This window comes from Schistocerca americana, chromosome 3 (assembly GCF_021461395.2).
Source record: "Schistocerca americana isolate TAMUIC-IGC-003095 chromosome 3, iqSchAmer2.1, whole genome shotgun sequence".
NCBI lineage: Eukaryota > Metazoa > Arthropoda > Insecta > Orthoptera > Acrididae > Schistocerca > Schistocerca americana.
The window spans coordinates 415,565,848-415,584,211 of NC_060121.1; the positions used below are offsets into that span (position 1 = coordinate 415,565,848).

The 18,364-nt window shown below is 39.6% G+C and overlaps 1 protein-coding gene across 1 annotated transcript in view; it reads left to right on the forward strand.

Annotated features, from left to right (window-relative positions):
• Nucleotides 1-18,364, forward strand: part of LOC124606790 (28S rRNA (cytosine-C(5))-methyltransferase) — an 80,970-nt gene that overhangs the window by 23,781 nt on the left and 38,825 nt on the right. The window contains exon 4 of the mRNA XM_047138857.1: nt 1,266-1,381. Coding sequence (XP_046994813.1) covers nt 1,266-1,381 — 116 coding nt within the window. The remainder of the gene's footprint in view (nt 1-1,265; nt 1,382-18,364) is intronic.

An 18,364-nucleotide genomic window follows, 5' to 3' on the forward strand; every position in this document is an offset into this window, starting at 1 on the left:
CAAAACGTGACACAAATTATTTAAAGAAGAATAGAAAGACTGGTAAAACCTGACCTTGAGGGAGATCATTTTCAGTCCTGGAGAAATATAGGAACCTGGAAGCAGTATTGGCTATATAACTTTTCTTGAAAAAGAAACTGTAGAATGGCAAACCTAAGTTTAGAGCATTTGCAGATATAGATAACTGTTTTGACACTGTTGACTGGAAAACGCTCTTTGAAATTCGAAAGGTAGCAAGAGAGCAAACAGTTGCCTACAAATTGTGTAGAAACGAGATGACAATTGTAAGAGTCAAAGGGCAGGATAGGAATGCAGTAGTTGAGAAAGGAGCAAGATGGGGCTGTAGTTTATTGCCGATGTTATTCAAATTGTGCATTTAGCAAGCAGTAAAGGAAACCAAGGGGAAATATGGAAATGGAATTGAAATTCAGTGAAAAGAAATAAAATTGTAAGATTTTTCCAATTACATTGCAATTTTGTTAGAGACAACAAAGGACTTCAAAGAGCAATTCAATGAAATGGACAATGTCTTGAAATATCTTCCCTTAATAAGCATATATCCTTGAGATTTCTTCCTTTTCAAAGCACTCTGTTTTAATATAGTCTGCCAGAACTTCTGTTTCATACCCCACCACTGAAAAGAAGTATTTCATCTGCAAAGCTATTTTGGTCAGACTTTACTACTGATAAGTTTCATGGCTTTTGTGTACAGTATACCAATCCCACAGTTGTTTCACCCAATATTTTTTCTTCCTTTAATTGATTATAATCTAATTTTGTATCTTCTTTGGTCACACAGACTAACTCCATTTCTACCAACACCACATACCCCTGTTCTAGATTTCCAATCCTTAATTTTTGTTTACAAATCGAATGTGGCACAATTGCCTGACTCCAAGTCTGATGTTGAGTATACTTGGTAAATAAAACTTCACCTTAAACATATGGCCCATGCATATGTACTTCATCACACAAGCATGCTTCTCCAGACACTGCTGCATATTTCAAAGCTACTGCAGGTGTAAAGGAAACTGTGTGAACCAGTGAAGACAGATATCACAAGGATATCAGTTTAGTGAAATAAACTTGTGTTAATTAGTGACTGGTTCTTGTTATTATTGCATCATCTAATTCTCTTCATCTAAATTGCCTGAATTTATCTGTTTTGTGATTATCATTTTTTCAATCATTGTGATAAGTATCTTTCCTTTAGGATATGGATTTCATCTTTTTGTAGCTATTACTACTGACTCTTACTGTTTTAGGCAAGTTGCCTTCCTGCGTATTTGCTTGCACCTGAACCTGGTAGTACTGTGCTTGATATGTGTGCTGCACCAGGAATGAAAACAACACACCTTGCAGCCCTAATGGAAAACAGGGGGTGAGTTTAAACAGAAAATGCATATTTGTCAGTGCTCTTTTAAATTGTGTTTTGTCTAGAGAGTAAAGATGATGCAGAAATTAATGCTTCTTGAACATTTGCTTTTGTTTGTAAATTAGTTGCAACATAGCTAACAAATGATGCGGTTATCACCTCGAGTTATTTATGTAGCCACTGTTGACATCACATTGCACGTGTCTTCATGTGCAAACATACCATATTCTGTTAATCATGGCGAAGGCAAGAAGTGTGAGCAAAATGTGATGAGAGCGCATTGTCTTGTTATGGTGTGTGAAAAATGCAGATCCTACAAGACCAAATAAAAGCTGTCATCATTCTGTTGTAACCATTTGTACCACCGTGTTGCAGTTCTGAGTTCTGCAACACACTATTCAAATCTCTATAAGTAATTGTTCTTGAATCTTAGAACATGAATTCACAGTGTTGCAGTGCTCCAGCAATCCAGCTTCCTTTCTAAGTTCTTAGCAATTCTGCCAAATATCTTTGCTCCAAGTATTTGACAGTTTTTTTCAAAGGATGCATGCTTCTAAAGTAAGCTGTTTTTGAAGCACAAATAATTGGAAAGAACTGTTATATAAGACCAAACTAAGACTGTATTTAAGAGGTTCCATGTTATGCATTCTGATAGATGTATTTGTGAAATCATACAATTTTTACGTGTATAAGACAATTTATTTCTGAGTTGCAGAAATGCAACATTGTGTAAATACGGTCCTCAAAAAACCGACTATTTAACGCATGACACTCAGTCTTATTGCAAGCTTTATTTTATGTTTTGTCATTAATGTGTACCCTGTGGGTATGCATTTCACAGAATGTCTAATGGTTTAAAGTGCCGTGAAATTTTGAATTTGCTGAACAACTGAAAAGGGAGCATAGATGGCCTAGATTCATCAGATGATGACAGCATTCAAGATTGGACTTCCTTGTCACAGTCTGTTTCGGAAGATGAAACAGTTTGTGAAACAGATTATGATGCTTTCGAACATGGCTTGATCAGTAATTAAAACTAAAATTATGTAGTGGAAGTTGAAATAATTATACATGGTGTCAGTCCTGAGAAGGCTGGAAACTTTCAGGAGAACACAGTGTTAGTTTCTCAAACTATCTAACCAAGACATTTGATGGAAGGAGAGAGTGTTAATTTTAAATGAAAAACGGTTGTTGTTTCTTAATAGTACAGTCGCACCAATAGTTGTTCTAGAGTTAGATGGTCCAATTCAAATTTTCCAATACTCATTTACAGATGATATAGAAATTATTAGAGATCAAGTAAATCTCTGCAATGTGCAAAAAGTTTCTGTAGTTAATTGAATACTTAGAGTGTAAATCTTGCATCAACATTAGCAGGGAAGGCCTAAATCACAGGTGCAATGGTGGAAGAGGAAGGGGGGGGGGGAGGAGGATTCTAGCTTGTTAAAGGATTCATCTGAAACACAGAAAAAAATTTCATCCTTTTTGTGTACCTGTTGATGACTCAACACTCCCACTCTTTGGTTCAGTTGTCTCCTTTGCTCTGAACTTATTTACATTCAGACACAACTTCTCACCCTATTAAGGAATGAAGTAGAAAAGTCATTCAGTACTCTTGGTTGCGCAACTAGCACAGCAGAACATGATATGATGAAAGTAAATAATTTTAGTAGTAAAATTGTTTCAATCACATGTGAAAGTAGCTTGTTTTGTTACACAGGGATGCATAAATACTGTTGTAAAGGTATTTGCCAGTAAAGGCAAATATATTGATCAGCCAGAACATTATTGATTGAGAGGTTTATACCAAATAAACTAACAAATGATGGAACTGATCCTCCTTGGTACACAAAACGGGTTAGAACACTGTTTCAAAAACAATGAAACAAACATGCCAAATTTAAACAGACACAAAATCCCCCAAATTGGCGATCCTTTACAGAAGCTCGAAACTTAGGGCGGAGTTCAATGCGAGATGCCTATAACAGTTTCCACATTGAAACGTTGTCTCAAAACCTGGCAGAAAATCCAAAGAGATTCTGGTCGTATGTGAAGTATGTTAGTGGCAAGAAACAATCAGTGCCTTCTCTGCGTGATAACAATGGAGATACTATTGAAGACAGTGCTGCCAAAGCAGATCTACTAAACACAGCCTTCCGAAATGCCTTCACAAAAGAAGAAGAAGTAAATATTCCAGAATTTGAATTGAGAAGATGAGTAAAGTAGAAGTAAATATCCTCGGAGTAGTGAAGCAACTCAAATCACTTAATAAAAGCAAGTCTTCTGGTCCAGACTGTATACAAATTAGGTTCCTTTCGGAGTATGCTGATGCATTAGCTTCATACTTAAAAATCATATACAAATGTTCACTTGACGAAAGATCCGTACCCAAAGGCTGGAATGTTGCACAGGTCACACCAATATTCAAGAAAGGTAGTAGGAGTAATCCACTAAATTACAGACCCGTGTCATTAACGTCAATATGCAGCAGGATTTTAGAACATATGTTGTATTCGAACATTATGAATTACCTCTAAGGAAACTATCTGTTGGCACACAGTCAACATGGGTTTAGAAACATTGTTTCTGTGAAACACAACTAGCTCTTTATTCACATGAAGTGCTGAGTGCTATTGACAAGGGATTTCAGATCAATTCCATATTCCTGGATTTCCAGAAGGCTTTTGACACTGTACCACACAAGCGGCTCATAGTAAAATTGCATGATTATGAAATATCGTCTCAGTTATGTGACTGGATTTGCGATTTCCTGTTAGAGAGGTCACAGTTTGTAGTAATTGAGGGAAAGTCATCGAGTAAAACAGAAGTGATTTAAATGATTTGGGAGACAATCTGAGCAGCCGTCTTCAGTTGTTTGCAGATGACGCTGTCATTTATCGATTAATAAAGTCATCAGAAGATCAAGACAAACTGCAAAACGATTTAGAAAAAAAATCTAAATGGTGCAAAAAGTGGCAGTTGATCCTAAATAATGAAAAGTGTGATGTCATCCACATGAGTTCTAAAAGGAACTCGTTAAACTTTGGTTACATGATAAATCAGTCTAATCTAAAAGCCGTAAATTCAACTAAATACCTAAGTATTACAATTACTAACAACTTAAATTGGAAACAACACATAAAAAATTTTGTGGGGAAGGCTAACCAAAGGCTGTGTTTTATTGGCAGGACACTTAGAAAATGTAACAGACCTACTAAGGAGACTGCCTACACTACGCTTGTCCATGCTCTTTTAGAATACTGCTGCGCGGTGTGGGGTCCTTACCAGGTAGAACTGACGGAGTACATCGAAAAAGTTCAAAGAAAAGCAGCACATTTTGTATTATTGCGAAATATGGGAGAGAGTGTCACAGAAATTATACAGGATTTGGGCTGGAAATCATTAAAAGAAAGGTGTTTTTCGTTGCGACGGAATCTTCTCACGAAATTCCAATCACCAAACTTTCTCCTCCGAATGCAGAAATATTTTGTTGACACCAACCTACATAGGGCGGAACGATCACCACGATAAAATAAGGGAAATCAGAGCTCGTATGGAAAGATATAGGTGTTCATTTTTTCCACGCACTATACGAGATTGGAATAATAGAGAATTGTGGAGGTGGTTCGATGAACCCTCTGCCAGGCACTTAAATGTGATTTGCGGAGTATCCATGTAGATGTACCTAGTAGCAGGTATGCCCATCACTGGCACGGATAACAAGGTGGCATTGTGATGTTCACCTGACGTATTTCCTCGTTGATTGTTCTCGGTGTCGATGTACTGCATTGCTGTACTGACTGGAGAATTCGGGGGTGGGGGTGGAAGTTCAACACTGACTACTATAAATAATGTGGCCAACAGGTGCACATTTGTGTTCCCCACACTTATATGGCCAGTCCACTATTGGTTAACTTTGATAAGCCTCATTAATAGGTTGCTAGCAAACATCAACATACTGCTACAACAGTTTACTGTTGCATATGTATGAGCAGTAAAAACCTAACCACACAGTTCACAGTTCTTGGAGAATAATACGGTACATATTGAACAGATACTGTCATTGTTTTAATACATGGCCTATTCGTCTTACACTGATTTCACAGTTAAGTTGATGCATTGTTGTTGACCTAACCAACATGGGTTTCTCACTGCAAATTGGCCCTGAAACTACATGTTGTTTGATGTTTAATATACAGAAATTACAATCAAAACATAACTCATTAAATTAACTGAATACATCAAAAAATTGGTTCTTCTTAACAGTTTCTTCTACCACGATGGTTAAGCCATATTATTTGTTTAAATCATGAAATTAGCAGATACAGTGATTAAAATTCTTGTGGGTATTATGCCGCGTCATAGCTAAAGTGAGTCATGCCCTGGGGAAGGCCATTGCAATTTGGCCGAAACGTAGGTTTTAGTTTATTATTGTTGTTAGTTTTTAGCAATGACGCGGCATAATACCCAGAAGAATTTTAATCACTATGACACCGGCCGTGGAAGCCTATGTTCTTATATTAGCAGATATAGTTACGCAAACAATATCTTTAACAAAACTGGTAATTACTGTGGGATTAAGGGTTGGCTTTGCTAACATGTTTTTGAATAGAGCCAAAATAAATACTTTAAGAATGCCATTGTTTCGTCTTACTAAAGTTTATAATTAGTACAGAATTGGTATTTGTTTGTAAGTCAACAATAGAATTTAAGTTATGAAACAATTAGTGATTTCACCCTACAACAAAAGTATTAACTAGGAATAGTCAAAGTAAATTAAAAAAATTATGACATGCACAAAACTAAGCACAACACTATATCTGGTGTTATAATCTTTAAAACTGAGGGCCAATCTTTATATGGAAATCCAGATTATACTGAAGTATGTTAATGGTAATTAGTCTGACATGAAAAACTGAATTTTAAAGAGGCAGATGGCAAAACAAGAGGGGAAGTAAAAATTTACCAGCTTGCTTCATCACAGCGTGTCATGGCAAGGAAGCTGTGAGGCCTTGGTAGGTCGCTAGAGAGACTTGTACCACGTTTGCACACCCAAGTCGCCTACCTCCTGTAAATTCTGTGAAGGGGGGGAGTGAGGCATATCTCACTAGGGGTAAGATAGATACTGCCTACAGGAAAATTAAAGAGACCTTTGGAGAAAAGAGAACCACTTGTATGAATATCAAGAGCTCAGATGGAAACCCAGTTCTACGCAGAGAACGGAAAGCAGCAAGGTGGAAGGAGTATTTGAGGGTCTATACAAGGGCGATGTGCTTGAGGACAATATTATGAAAATGGAAGAGGATGTAGATGTAGATGAAGATGAAATGGGAGATATGATACTGCGTGAAGAATTTGACAGAGCACTGAAAGACCTAAGTCGAAACAAGGCCCCGGGAGAAGACAACATTCCATTAGAACTACTGACAGCTTTTGGAGAGCCAGCTCTGACAAAACTCTACCATCTGGTGAGCAAGATCTATGAGACAGGCGAAATATCCTCAGACTTCAAGAAGAATGTAATAATTCCAATCCCCAAGAAAACAGATGTTGACAGATGTGAAAATTACCGAAATATCAGTTTAATAAGTCACGGCTGCAAAATACTAATGCGAATTCTTTATAGATGAATGGAAAAACTGGTAGAAGCTGACCTCGGGGAAGATCAGTTTGGATTCTGTAGAAACGTTGGAACATGTGAGGCAATACTGACCCTATGACTTATCTTAGAAGTAGATTAAGGAAAGGCAAACCTACATTTCTAGCATTTTAAGGCTTAGGGAAAGCTTTTGATAATGTTGATTGGAATACTCTCTTTCAAATTCTGAAGGTGGCAGGGGTAAAATACAGGGAGCGAAGGGCTATTTATAATTTGTACAGAAACCAGGTGGCATTTATAAGAGTTGAGGGACATGAAAGGGAAGCAGTGGTTGGGAAGGGAGTGAGACAGGGTTGTAGCCTATCCCCAATGTTATTCAATCTGTATATTAAGCAAGCAGTAAAGGAAACAAAAGAAAAATTCGGAGTAGGAATTAAAATCCATGGAGAAAAAATAAAAAATTTGGGGTTCGCCGATGACATTGTAATTCTATCAGACACAGCAAAGGACCGGGAAGAGCAGTTGAATGGAATGGAAAGTGTCTTGAAAGGAGGATATAAGGTGAACATCAACAAAAGCAAAATGAGGATAATGGAATGTAGTTGAATTAAATCGACTGATGCTTAGGGAATTAAATTAGGAAATGAGACACTTAAAGTAGTAAAGGAGTTTTGCCATTTGGGGAGCAAAATAACTGATGATGGTCGAAGTAGAGAGGATATAAAATTAGATTGGCAATGGCAAGGAAAGTGTTACTGAAGAAGAGAAATTTGTTAACATCAAATATAGATTTATGTGTCAGGAAGTCGTTTCTGAAAGTATTTGTATGGAGTGTAGCCATGTATGGAAGTGAAACATGGACGATAAATAGTTTGGACAAGAAGAGAATAGAAGCTTTCGAAATGTGGTGCTACAGAAGAATGCTGAAGGTTAGATGGGTAGATCACATAACTAATGGGGAGGTATTGAACAGAATTAGGGAAAAGAGAAAGTTTTTGGCACAACTTGACTAGAAGAAGGGATCAGTTGGTAGCACATGTTCTGAGACATCAAGGGATCACCAATTTAGTATTGGAGGGCAGTGTGGAGGGTAAAAATCATAGAGGGAGACCAAGAGATGAATACACTAAATAGATTCAGAAGGATGTAAGCTGCAGTAGGTGCTGGGAGATGAAGAATCTTGCACAGGATAGAGTAGCATGGAAAGCTGCTTCAAACCAGTCTCTGGACTGAAGGCCGCAACACAACGACAAACTTTCTAACACACTTGTCCCGTTAAGGACCTAACTATCCACGCTCTGGCCTATAGAATTCGCAGCACAGCAAGGCCGTTTTGGTTAAGTTACAAGGCCAGATCGGTCAATCATCCAGATCATTGCTCATGCAAACATTTAAAAGGCTCTTGCCCCTCTTCAGGGACCACATATTTGTCTGACAACCATCCTTCCATTGTGGTTGCACCTACAGTATTGCTATCTGTACTGCTGAAGCACACAAGCCACTCCATTGATGGCAAAGACCATGGTTCATGGGGGATCAGTACATACATATTACTTATAAAACAGCATTGAAAATGAAGCAGGGAATCAGAAAAAAGAACAACAATAAGTACTGTCAGAGTTTGAAAAAATAACTAAACCACTAACTAAGTCACAAAGTAAGAGTCCTAGTACGTGAATGGAGATGGGTGTGTGGCCAGGGACTAGCAGAGATTGAGGACAGGAGAATTACAGAGTAAAATATGCTGCAAGGACCTCTTGCATCTAGTGTGAGAGGGTGATTGAGGAAGAGAGAGGGTGGCATCGAGATGTCACAGGTTGTGAAACAGCCATTGAAATTGAACATAATGTGCTCAACAGCGTGTTCCATGACCGATTGGTCAATTCTACACTTGACCAGAGTTTTATGGGGCATTTCATTTGGGTGAACAGTTGGTTGGTGGTCATACCCATGTAATTTGCTGTGCAGAAGTTGAAGCATGGCTGATAATTGACATGATCACTTTCACAGGTTGCCCTCTCTCTTATGGGATAGGATAAATCTGTGACAGGACTAGATTATGATGTGGCTGGGTAGGTGTATTGGACAAGTCTGCACCTGGGTCTTCCACAAGGATATGACCTATGTGGCAGGGGGTTGGGATACTTGAGAAAAAAACAAAATATAATAGTGTTGACATCCCTCTTCTGTCTACCGTTATTCCTAATCTACGTAAACAAACTTCTGATTACTTCGAAAGATCGTTCAAAAAAGTGTAGTAATCAGCGACCCAAATTCAGCCATACCAGAAACAGCCCAAGCCCATAATTGGTTCACAGCAGACAGTCTTATTCTCAAAAATATTTATTGTAGTGTCAGCAGACTTGCCAACACTACGCACACTAATTGAAAGAGGCGGCCAAGATGCACGCGCTAACTCACGCAGGCGGGCGTTAGGTCTGAAACAGGATACCTAATGAATACTATAAAGAAAAGTACGTAGCTGCTGGAATACTTAACTTTAATCCATCATTTGTATACAGCGTTCTTGATGATACAAGTGAGACTCTCTCTAGATAAATGCAATATAATGCTAATGGCGCCTTGCTAGGTCGTAGCCATGGACTTAGCTGAAGGCTATTCTAACTATCTCTCGGCAAATGAGAGAAAGGCTTCGTCAGTGTAGTCGCTAGCAAAGTCGTCCATACAACTGGGGCGAGTGCTAGTCCGTATCTCGAGACCTGCCTTGTGGTGGTGCTCGGTCTGCAATCACTGACAGTGGCGACACGCGGGTCCGACATGTACTAATGGACCGCAGCCGATTTAAAGCTACCACCTAGCAAGTGTGGTGTCTGGCGGTGACACCACAATTTATATTGTGTAATTTCAAATAAATACAAATGATATGTTGGTACCAGAAAATAAACAGTTTTAATCACACATAAAATGAAATACAGTGTGTACACTATCTGACCAAAGGTAATGTGACACCTATTTGTGAATGTTAACATGTGATTGGCCCACCTTCTCCTTTATAACATCTTGAACTCTGCTGGGGATACTTTCAATGAGTTGGCTGAATGTCCACAAAGAAATGCAGCCCATTTTTCCTCAAGAGCCAAAATTAGATAAGGTATGATGTAGGACACTGTTTCTGTACCAAAGTCAACATTCTGATTTTTCCCAAAGATGCTGCATTGGGTTCAAGTCAGGACTCTCGGCAGGCCAGTCAATTTCAGGAATGTTATTGTCCACAGACAATTGCCTCACAAATGCTGCTTTTGACAGGTTGCATTCTCATGCTGGTACTATCAGTCACGTCTCTGAACTGTTCGTCTATACTCAGTACATAATACTGTAAAATGTGTTCATATACTCCTGCATTTAACTTTTTCTTTGTCACAGTGATAGGAGAACACCCAAACAACAACAAAAATCCCCAAGACATAATATCTCTTCCATACTTCACTGTTTGCACTACATCCAAGGGTAGACAACATTCTCCGGAGCAGCCTACACTTATCACAGCTGATGCTGATTAAGTAGCCATTATCTGTTCTGCATAGGTCATCACTGTTGGGACTGAGTAGGGTACCTCCAGTGCCACTACAGCTGTGTTCTTGAGAGTGACTCCAGCTCAGTAACTGGTGCCAGCAGATTACGCCACCCCAGATGAATTGACAGAACTAGGCAAATAATAGGTTTCTGTGGGAGTGACAGTGGCAACAGCTGTGGGGTCAGATACACGCATATATGTGTCGTGCATGCTATCCTCGAAAGCTTGTCATTGTATTTCTTTATAATGGATTTGATGACTGTGGCAGCCACAGGCACTTTAGCAAATGTGGCTCATGTCACCATGGTGACATAGGTAGGGGCAGTGGCAGTAGTGTAGCACAGTACCCAGCCTTGCTGACATAGCCCACACAGCCAATGGAGGCATTCATAGAGGACACATTGCCCATGCCTGCAAATAACCTCACTGTAGAGACTGCGTATTTACGCTTGGAGGTGGCAAGCTCTGCCGGGCCACACACCACCACAGTTCTAGAAGATGTAGAATATACACCTAACCTAGAAGTGGCATAGCCATTGGATGCATAGGTGTGTGCAGTAGCACTGCTGGTTGTGTGGGTGGCAGCAGCTGCAGGCCTGTGTTGGTTCACACTGCAAGTGATGGAGGTAGTGTCACCAGGACCACCACCTGTTTAACCATCACTGCCATCTTGAGGTGGCAGCAGATCGCATTATTCTTGAGCAGAAGGGACTGGAGAGTGGTGAATGCTGGTCAAAAATGCTTGCTGCCACATGATGTTGACCCATGTAATCATTGATGCAGCAAGCTATTGTCCTGTTCTAGAAGAGGTTGATCTGATTGCCGTAGTTGATTTTCTTAAAGTAGAGGTCCTGCTAATCAGTGCCTCTGAAATTGTGTGTAGCTGAGGAAGGCTTGACTTCTTCACATTCTGCAGCTGTTACTGGAGCAAAAGAAGATAATTTGTACTCTTATCATGGAAAAGCAAGTCCAATACTTTCCTTTTACAAACATTTATTTCCTTGAATGGATGTACGTATTATTAGAGTGACTCTGAATTAGAGTAGAACACAACTTTTGATTCGACATATGCCGCGAAGGCTCAACATGATATTCAAGATCACAAAACATTTTATTTGTCACCTAATCATCTTCTCTTTTGTTTTCATCCTTGGAGACTGTGGCTGCTCCTTAACGGTCAGGACACCTCCAAGCCATAATGTCAAAACATAAAAGGCTCCGCCCACAGCAGGTGAAGCCATTTACTTGTGAAGCCATTTACTTCTCATCATGCATTGCTATTTTCTCATATTCCGCACATCCCATTTAATGTCTACACGTATGACAACTGCACGTATCTGTTCCGCAACCTACTGCATACTATTTATTCTGCCATGATAATCTTTCCTTGTACTACACAAGGAGTGTGAAACATTTGTTTAAATGGCATGTAACACTTTGAGATGTCAAGCAGGAAGCATGTCCTCTTATGTTTGGCTGCCTGCATTCTATTTCTCTGTAAATATGGTACAGAAGTTATGCATGTGCTCCTGTCAGGAGACTACCGTGACAAGTAGATTAATTCTTTCACTGTGTAACATGCTGTGTTAGCCGCTCCAAGTACCTTTGGAAGATTACAGAGGCTGATGCAGTATCAAAGGGGAGTTGCTAGTATTTGTGTAACCAAAATTTATATTAATTACAGTGACGTTTCGTGCTTATTTTTCAAAAGGCAGTTGTAAATATGCATCTGTCAGGTCAGTTTTTGAGAAGTATTCTCCTCAATTGTGTGTTGATCATGGTTTTGTAATCTACACGTAATCAGGGTGAGCTGTTTGGTTTTTAGATGATGACCATTGTTGTGGCCCAGGCACTTGATTTTGCAAGCTCAACTATTCTGGTCTCCTGAAGTCAGTCGAGTTCCTTTTCAGTGCTGCATATAATGTGAATGGCATGGGTCTTGAATGACACATTGGTTAGTTGGGTTGGAGAGAAAGGGACCAAACTACAGGGTCATCAGTTCCATGAATGACTGAACTGTGTGTGTGTGTGTGTGTGTGTGTGTGTGTGTGTGTGTTGTATAAGAGAATAAAACATAAGTGAAATGGAAAAGGAGCTTCAAGAATGCCACAGAAAATTGTCACTGGCTGGCCACTTACGTAAAATATGCGCGAGCCAGTTACCCTGTGAACAAATTAAAACCCTCTCCCTAAAATCTTAGTAAAAACATTGGATAAGTTACAAAACTGCAAAATTCTAACCACATTCATCTGATTATTACCTAAAAGAGATGACATATCTGCCAGCAAGTCACCCAAGGCTCGTTGGTCAGAAAATAAAACACAATCCAATAAAACATGGTGCACAGTGACCTGGACACCACAAGCAATACACATTGGAGGGTCCTCTCGCCGAAGCAAGAAGCCATGTGTCATAGGACTGTGGCCTATCCAAAGATGAGTGAGGAGAAACTTGACCCACCTACGAGGCTGGAAGGAAGTACACCACAAATGTGTTTTGGGCTTGACTGAACGGAGCTTATTGTCAGTCACTTCCAGCCACTCATCCTCCCACCAACACAGATGCTGCTTTTGACAAAACTGAGGCACTGCATCTGGGTGGAGGGTGATGTCAACTGTAAAGCCTGAGGCACATCCCATGTCTTATTTGGATATAGGTATAAACACAGTACAGAGATAGTCCAGATCCTAGAATGAGGCTGTCTCTGACATGACCTGAACCTCACCTGTTATCAGTCTGTGCAAATTTGAATGAATGTGTGATGTGCAAGATGTTCCGTAGTGATTGATTGCCTAGTTTTAATATTGCTATGTGTTCTTCCATGTCTGGTGCAGTAGAACAACATCTTTGTGAATCAAGGAGTCAGCATAAGAACCCTTTCTTCCTGAATTTGTGCATATGAAATAGCATTTGCGGCTAATTCCTTGCAAACTAGTTACTGAGGCTTTTTGTGTTGTTACGGTATCACAGTGCCTGTGTTGTTCAAAAATATGATGCAGCGTTCCTTCAGACATGCATGCCTGTCCGAAGGAACAGGCACTGCAGCAACTCCAGCCATTTTGAAATACACAAAATGTATTCGCAGTTGTGGATATGGACAATCATCACATGTATGGACACTTGATTGATGACATATGAAAGTTTTGGTCTGACCATGAGTCACTCTTGGATAGCCTACTAGTAAGGAACTGCTTGTGATAAGTGGAAAATCTGGATTTGAGTCCCGGTCCAGTACAAGTTTTCATTGTCGTTATTCTATTATACAGCCCACATTTGCAATTGCAAATACCTCTAATGTATTTTGGAGTATTTGTGGAGCTCTAGTGTTGGAGCAGTAACATGGTACCTCTGGGCATAGTAATTAGTCAACAGCATCCATGAACGGGGTGAGAACTGGGTCGGATAGTAGTTCTAATATCCTGAGGAGGAAAAATTGTCTTGTTATGCCTGTGACAAAAACAGTGATTGCTGCAATTAGAGTCTGTCATGAAATGAAATCCTGTGAAATGCTGTTACAGGCATTATTCCTTAGTGCTGCTACAAGGCAGAAACTCAGGACAGTGAGTAGGAGTATCCGCCGCCAAGTACACTGACGCCGGGATTGACTGACCCTCTTGTGCTGTAATCTTGTTCACCAGTAATCGGAGTGACCTATTCAACAACTTCATCCGCTACTGCTGCTGCTCCTACTGTTGTTCCAGAAGGCAAGTCAGTGTGGCTTTCAGGATACTCCATAATTTCCTTTTCTCCATAACTAATTCTGTAATCATGAGGTGACAGAGTCTCAGAGTGGGGAAAAACAGCTTGAGGCCAAAACTGGGCTGGACAGAGTAGACCTGGAGATCGATGGAAAGAACAAATGACAAGTGGACTTGATGAGTTGTTCACAGTGACAACAGGAGATGGACAAGGGAATGACAAGCAAACAGATTCAGAGCAGAGACCGTGTGAGAAACCTAGTAAAGATAATCCAGAGACAGGGGAGATGGCATTTTTGTGGAACAGAGGTGAATACCAGAGAGATGGATCATCAGCCATATTTCTCTCTGTCTTGGCCAGTGAATTCGCATGGAGAATTGTGGGTAGCACTACCATGGTGACTGCAATGCTTCACACGCACACCTGTCTCCTGTTGTGTTCCTGGATCCATTTCTTCCGGCAGGCATTCAAATTTGTTAGGTCACAAAACCAATCAATAGAGCCTGTGCTTGTTTCCTGAATGAATTACCATTTCCTTAAGATTCTTCCAGTCAGCCTCAGCCTGTTTCCCTTTTAAAAGTGTATAACACTAATGGAAATTCATGGCTGGAGCAGTGTGTAAAATAAGGAAAATGTAATAATTCATCTATAGCCGATCGATGGGTGGAACACACAAACACATACATAACGGCAAACAGCATTTGCACTACTTTCAAGCCCTAGCTCATATTCTGGCAATGAGTCTTGCTTCAGCCCAGCCATGGAGGAGTGTGTGTGTGTGTGTGTGTGTGTGTGTGTGTGTGTGTGTGTGTGTGGGTGGGTGGGGGGGGGGGAGAGAGAGAGAGAGAGAGAGAGAGAGAGAGAGAGAGAGAGAGAGAGAGAGAGTGTTCCATACTGCTATTATTTTATTGTGTAACCTGTCAATTTGTAACATGATTTGAATACTCCCAGACTTTTTTACTGCTTTTTTTGAAATGTGACATTACTGTATAGTATGAAAGTATTTCAGGGTTCTTTCTTATTGTGGCTGTTTTGTATGAGGGAATGCTGAATAAGTAATGCCTCAAATGTTTTTATGTGAAAACTCTTGAAGCTTTTTAACTAAAACAAATGTTATAAACATTCCACATCCTTATTTTGTATGCCTATGTATTTGCAGCCTTCTGTCACTAGAGAGCCGCAAATTGAAATGTGTAACTATGTCAGTGTGTAACAGAACTATGTTACTGCATGTGAAACAGCATGCTGTAATCGAGTTTCGTATCCAAAGAGTTCATCCACACATGGAACACCCTCTCCTTCAGCATGAAAATGCCAGACCACACACAGGGCAAGCAGAGGTGCATAGTCAAACATTCCATAGTGCCAGTATCAACAAACTGGTCTCTCGTTGGGAGAAATGTGTAATGTTGTTATCACCAGGGTGACTATTTTGAGAAATAAATGTGTAGTTATGAAGAATGATGGTGTAGAATTTTAATAACATCTGCAAACAATCTAAGGGGACTGCTCAGATTGTCTCCTAAATTGTTTATGTAGATCAGACTAAATTGTTTATGTAGATCAGATGTGGCAGAAAGCCTATCCTTCAGTTATTACGAACCATGACCTTCTGGCAGAAAATCATGAATACAGGCACACAACTGAGATGATACTCCATAGCCATGCAACTTGATTAGGAGTCACTTGTGAGGAATAATGTCAAAAACCTTCTGAAAACGTAAAAATATGGAATCAGTCTGAAGTTCCTTGTCGATAGCAGTTGTTACTTTGTGACAATAAAGAGCTAGTTGTGTTTCACAAGAACAGTATTTAAGAATCTGTATCAGCTATTTGTTAGTAAATCATTTTCATCATAATGTTCAAGCACAGTATATGTTCCAAAAACCTACTGCAAATCAACATTAGTGATATATATCTGTAATTCAGTGGTTTACTCCTATGTTCTTTCTTGGCTATTGGTGTTACTTCTGAAACTTTCCTATCTTTGGGTATGGATAGTTCTGTGAGTGAGCAGTTGTGTATGATTGCTAAGTATGGAGCTATTGTATTAGCCTACTCTGAAAGGAAACTGACTGGTATACAGTTTGGACTAGAGCCTTGCCTTTATTAAATGTTTTAAGCTGCTTTACTACACTTCTAAGTTACTCATATTGGCAGTTGTTTTTTATTTGAATCTGGTATATTTACTTTGTCTTCTTTTGTGAAAGTAATTTTTGAAAACAGAGTTTCGTAATGCTGCTTTAGCAGCACTGTCATTAATAATATAACCAATTATCGCACAGTAAAGGTATTGATTGTGTCTTGCTGCTGGTGTCCTTTACATACGACCAGAATCTTTCTGGGTTTTCTGTCAGATTTCGAGAGAGGATTTCGCTGTGGAAACTATTAAAAGCATTTCACATTGAATTGCATGCTAAATTTTGAGCTTCTGTGAAATGTCAGCAATCTCGGCTATTTTGCATTCTTTTAAATTTTACATACTTTTTCAATTGCTTCTGCAACAGTGTTCTGGCATCCCATTTCTATATACCTTGTCTGTTCCAACATTCTTAAATTAATCATTTCATTTCATTTCAAATTTACTGAAAGATGCAGTCATTGTGGAAGAGAGACCTAGAAGTGACACACACACACACACACACACACACACACACACACACACACACACACACGAAGTGTATATTGTAGGAAACAGTTTTATAAAACTCATCATCATTATCTTAATGCAGATTAAAAGATAATGGTATGTCTCTTGGGTTATTGTGAAGAGATAATATAACTAATTAATAGTATAAAACATTAAAATTTTAGCTTATCATGAAATTGAAGGAAATGCCAATTACACCAGATACCAGTAATGGATTTCCAGCTCGTGAATTATTTCTGACATAATGAAGTTACTATACTTTGCTCTTGTATAAATTGGAGAATTCTTAGTAACAGACCTTCTTTATTTTGAACATATATTCATTCTGTCATCTCATCTGAAACTATGATTTAGGGGTTATATTCAGATTTAGTTTTTATAGCCTAGTCAGCTCAAACCATTGAGAACTAAGGGTAGCTTGCTTGATTCGTGCACTGCCTGACAAAAAAGAAAAAGAAAAATGAAACATGCGGAAGGAGGAAAGGAAGTGAAATGAAACCTTGTAGTTTGAGAGGATTTCTGACATTATTTTGATGAGTGCAAGATCAAGTCAAATTTATAAAGAATTGGGCTGTGTGAGTCAGCTTATCAGTATGACATTGTATCCCCTTCTGGGTTGAATGCTTGAACTGATTCGGTTGGGAAGGGTTTCATAAAGCCATTGTATCGTCTCCTAAAACAAGCCGGCCCACAACTGTTGTAAATGGTCCTGGATATCCCGGACACTGGCCCTGGGATGTAGTTGGCATCCAAGCTGGTCCCACCCATGTTCTTTCAGGAACACATCTGGGAATCTGCATTTTCATGTTGAAAAATGACACCACAATACTGTCTCATGAGAGGTAACACTTGAGGATGCAGGATGTCCGTGACTTATCATTATGCCATCAGAGTTCCTTCAGCCATGGCCTGAAATTGTATCCGATGGCACTCCACACCATAAAACCACAAGTGAAATTGCTGTGCCTCTCCAAAACATTGGAAAAATGAGACCTCCCCACAAGTCACAGTCATACTCGCTGGCATTTGTCACCTGAGTATTGCAGAACTGTGATTATAGCAATCCAGTGACACTCGTCAGCAATCAGTGCTTCACCATTCCAAATGCAACTGTTTGTATTGCAGTAGTAATGGCAGCCTAAACATGGGATGGCGATTCCCTGGTCAGGCTGCTGCTACTCTTCAACAAATGGTGTGGAATGACACAGAATGTTGCAGGGAGTCTGTTACTCTTCTCAGATGGTAAGTGCAGATGTGAAAGAGCAATGATGTCCTTGGTATACAGAATGGTGACCTTCTGTTGTGGTGGTCAGATGTTGTCAACCAGAACCTTCCCATCCCGTCCAACATCAGGCCACTTGCACTTTCAAATGCCACATACATCTGGATATTGCAACATTCAACAAGCCAGCCAAATGCAGACCCACAATGAGGCATTTATAAACTCTGTTGGATGCTGATAATGACATATCTGAAGAGTATGCATAATCTCCATCCTTCACAGTG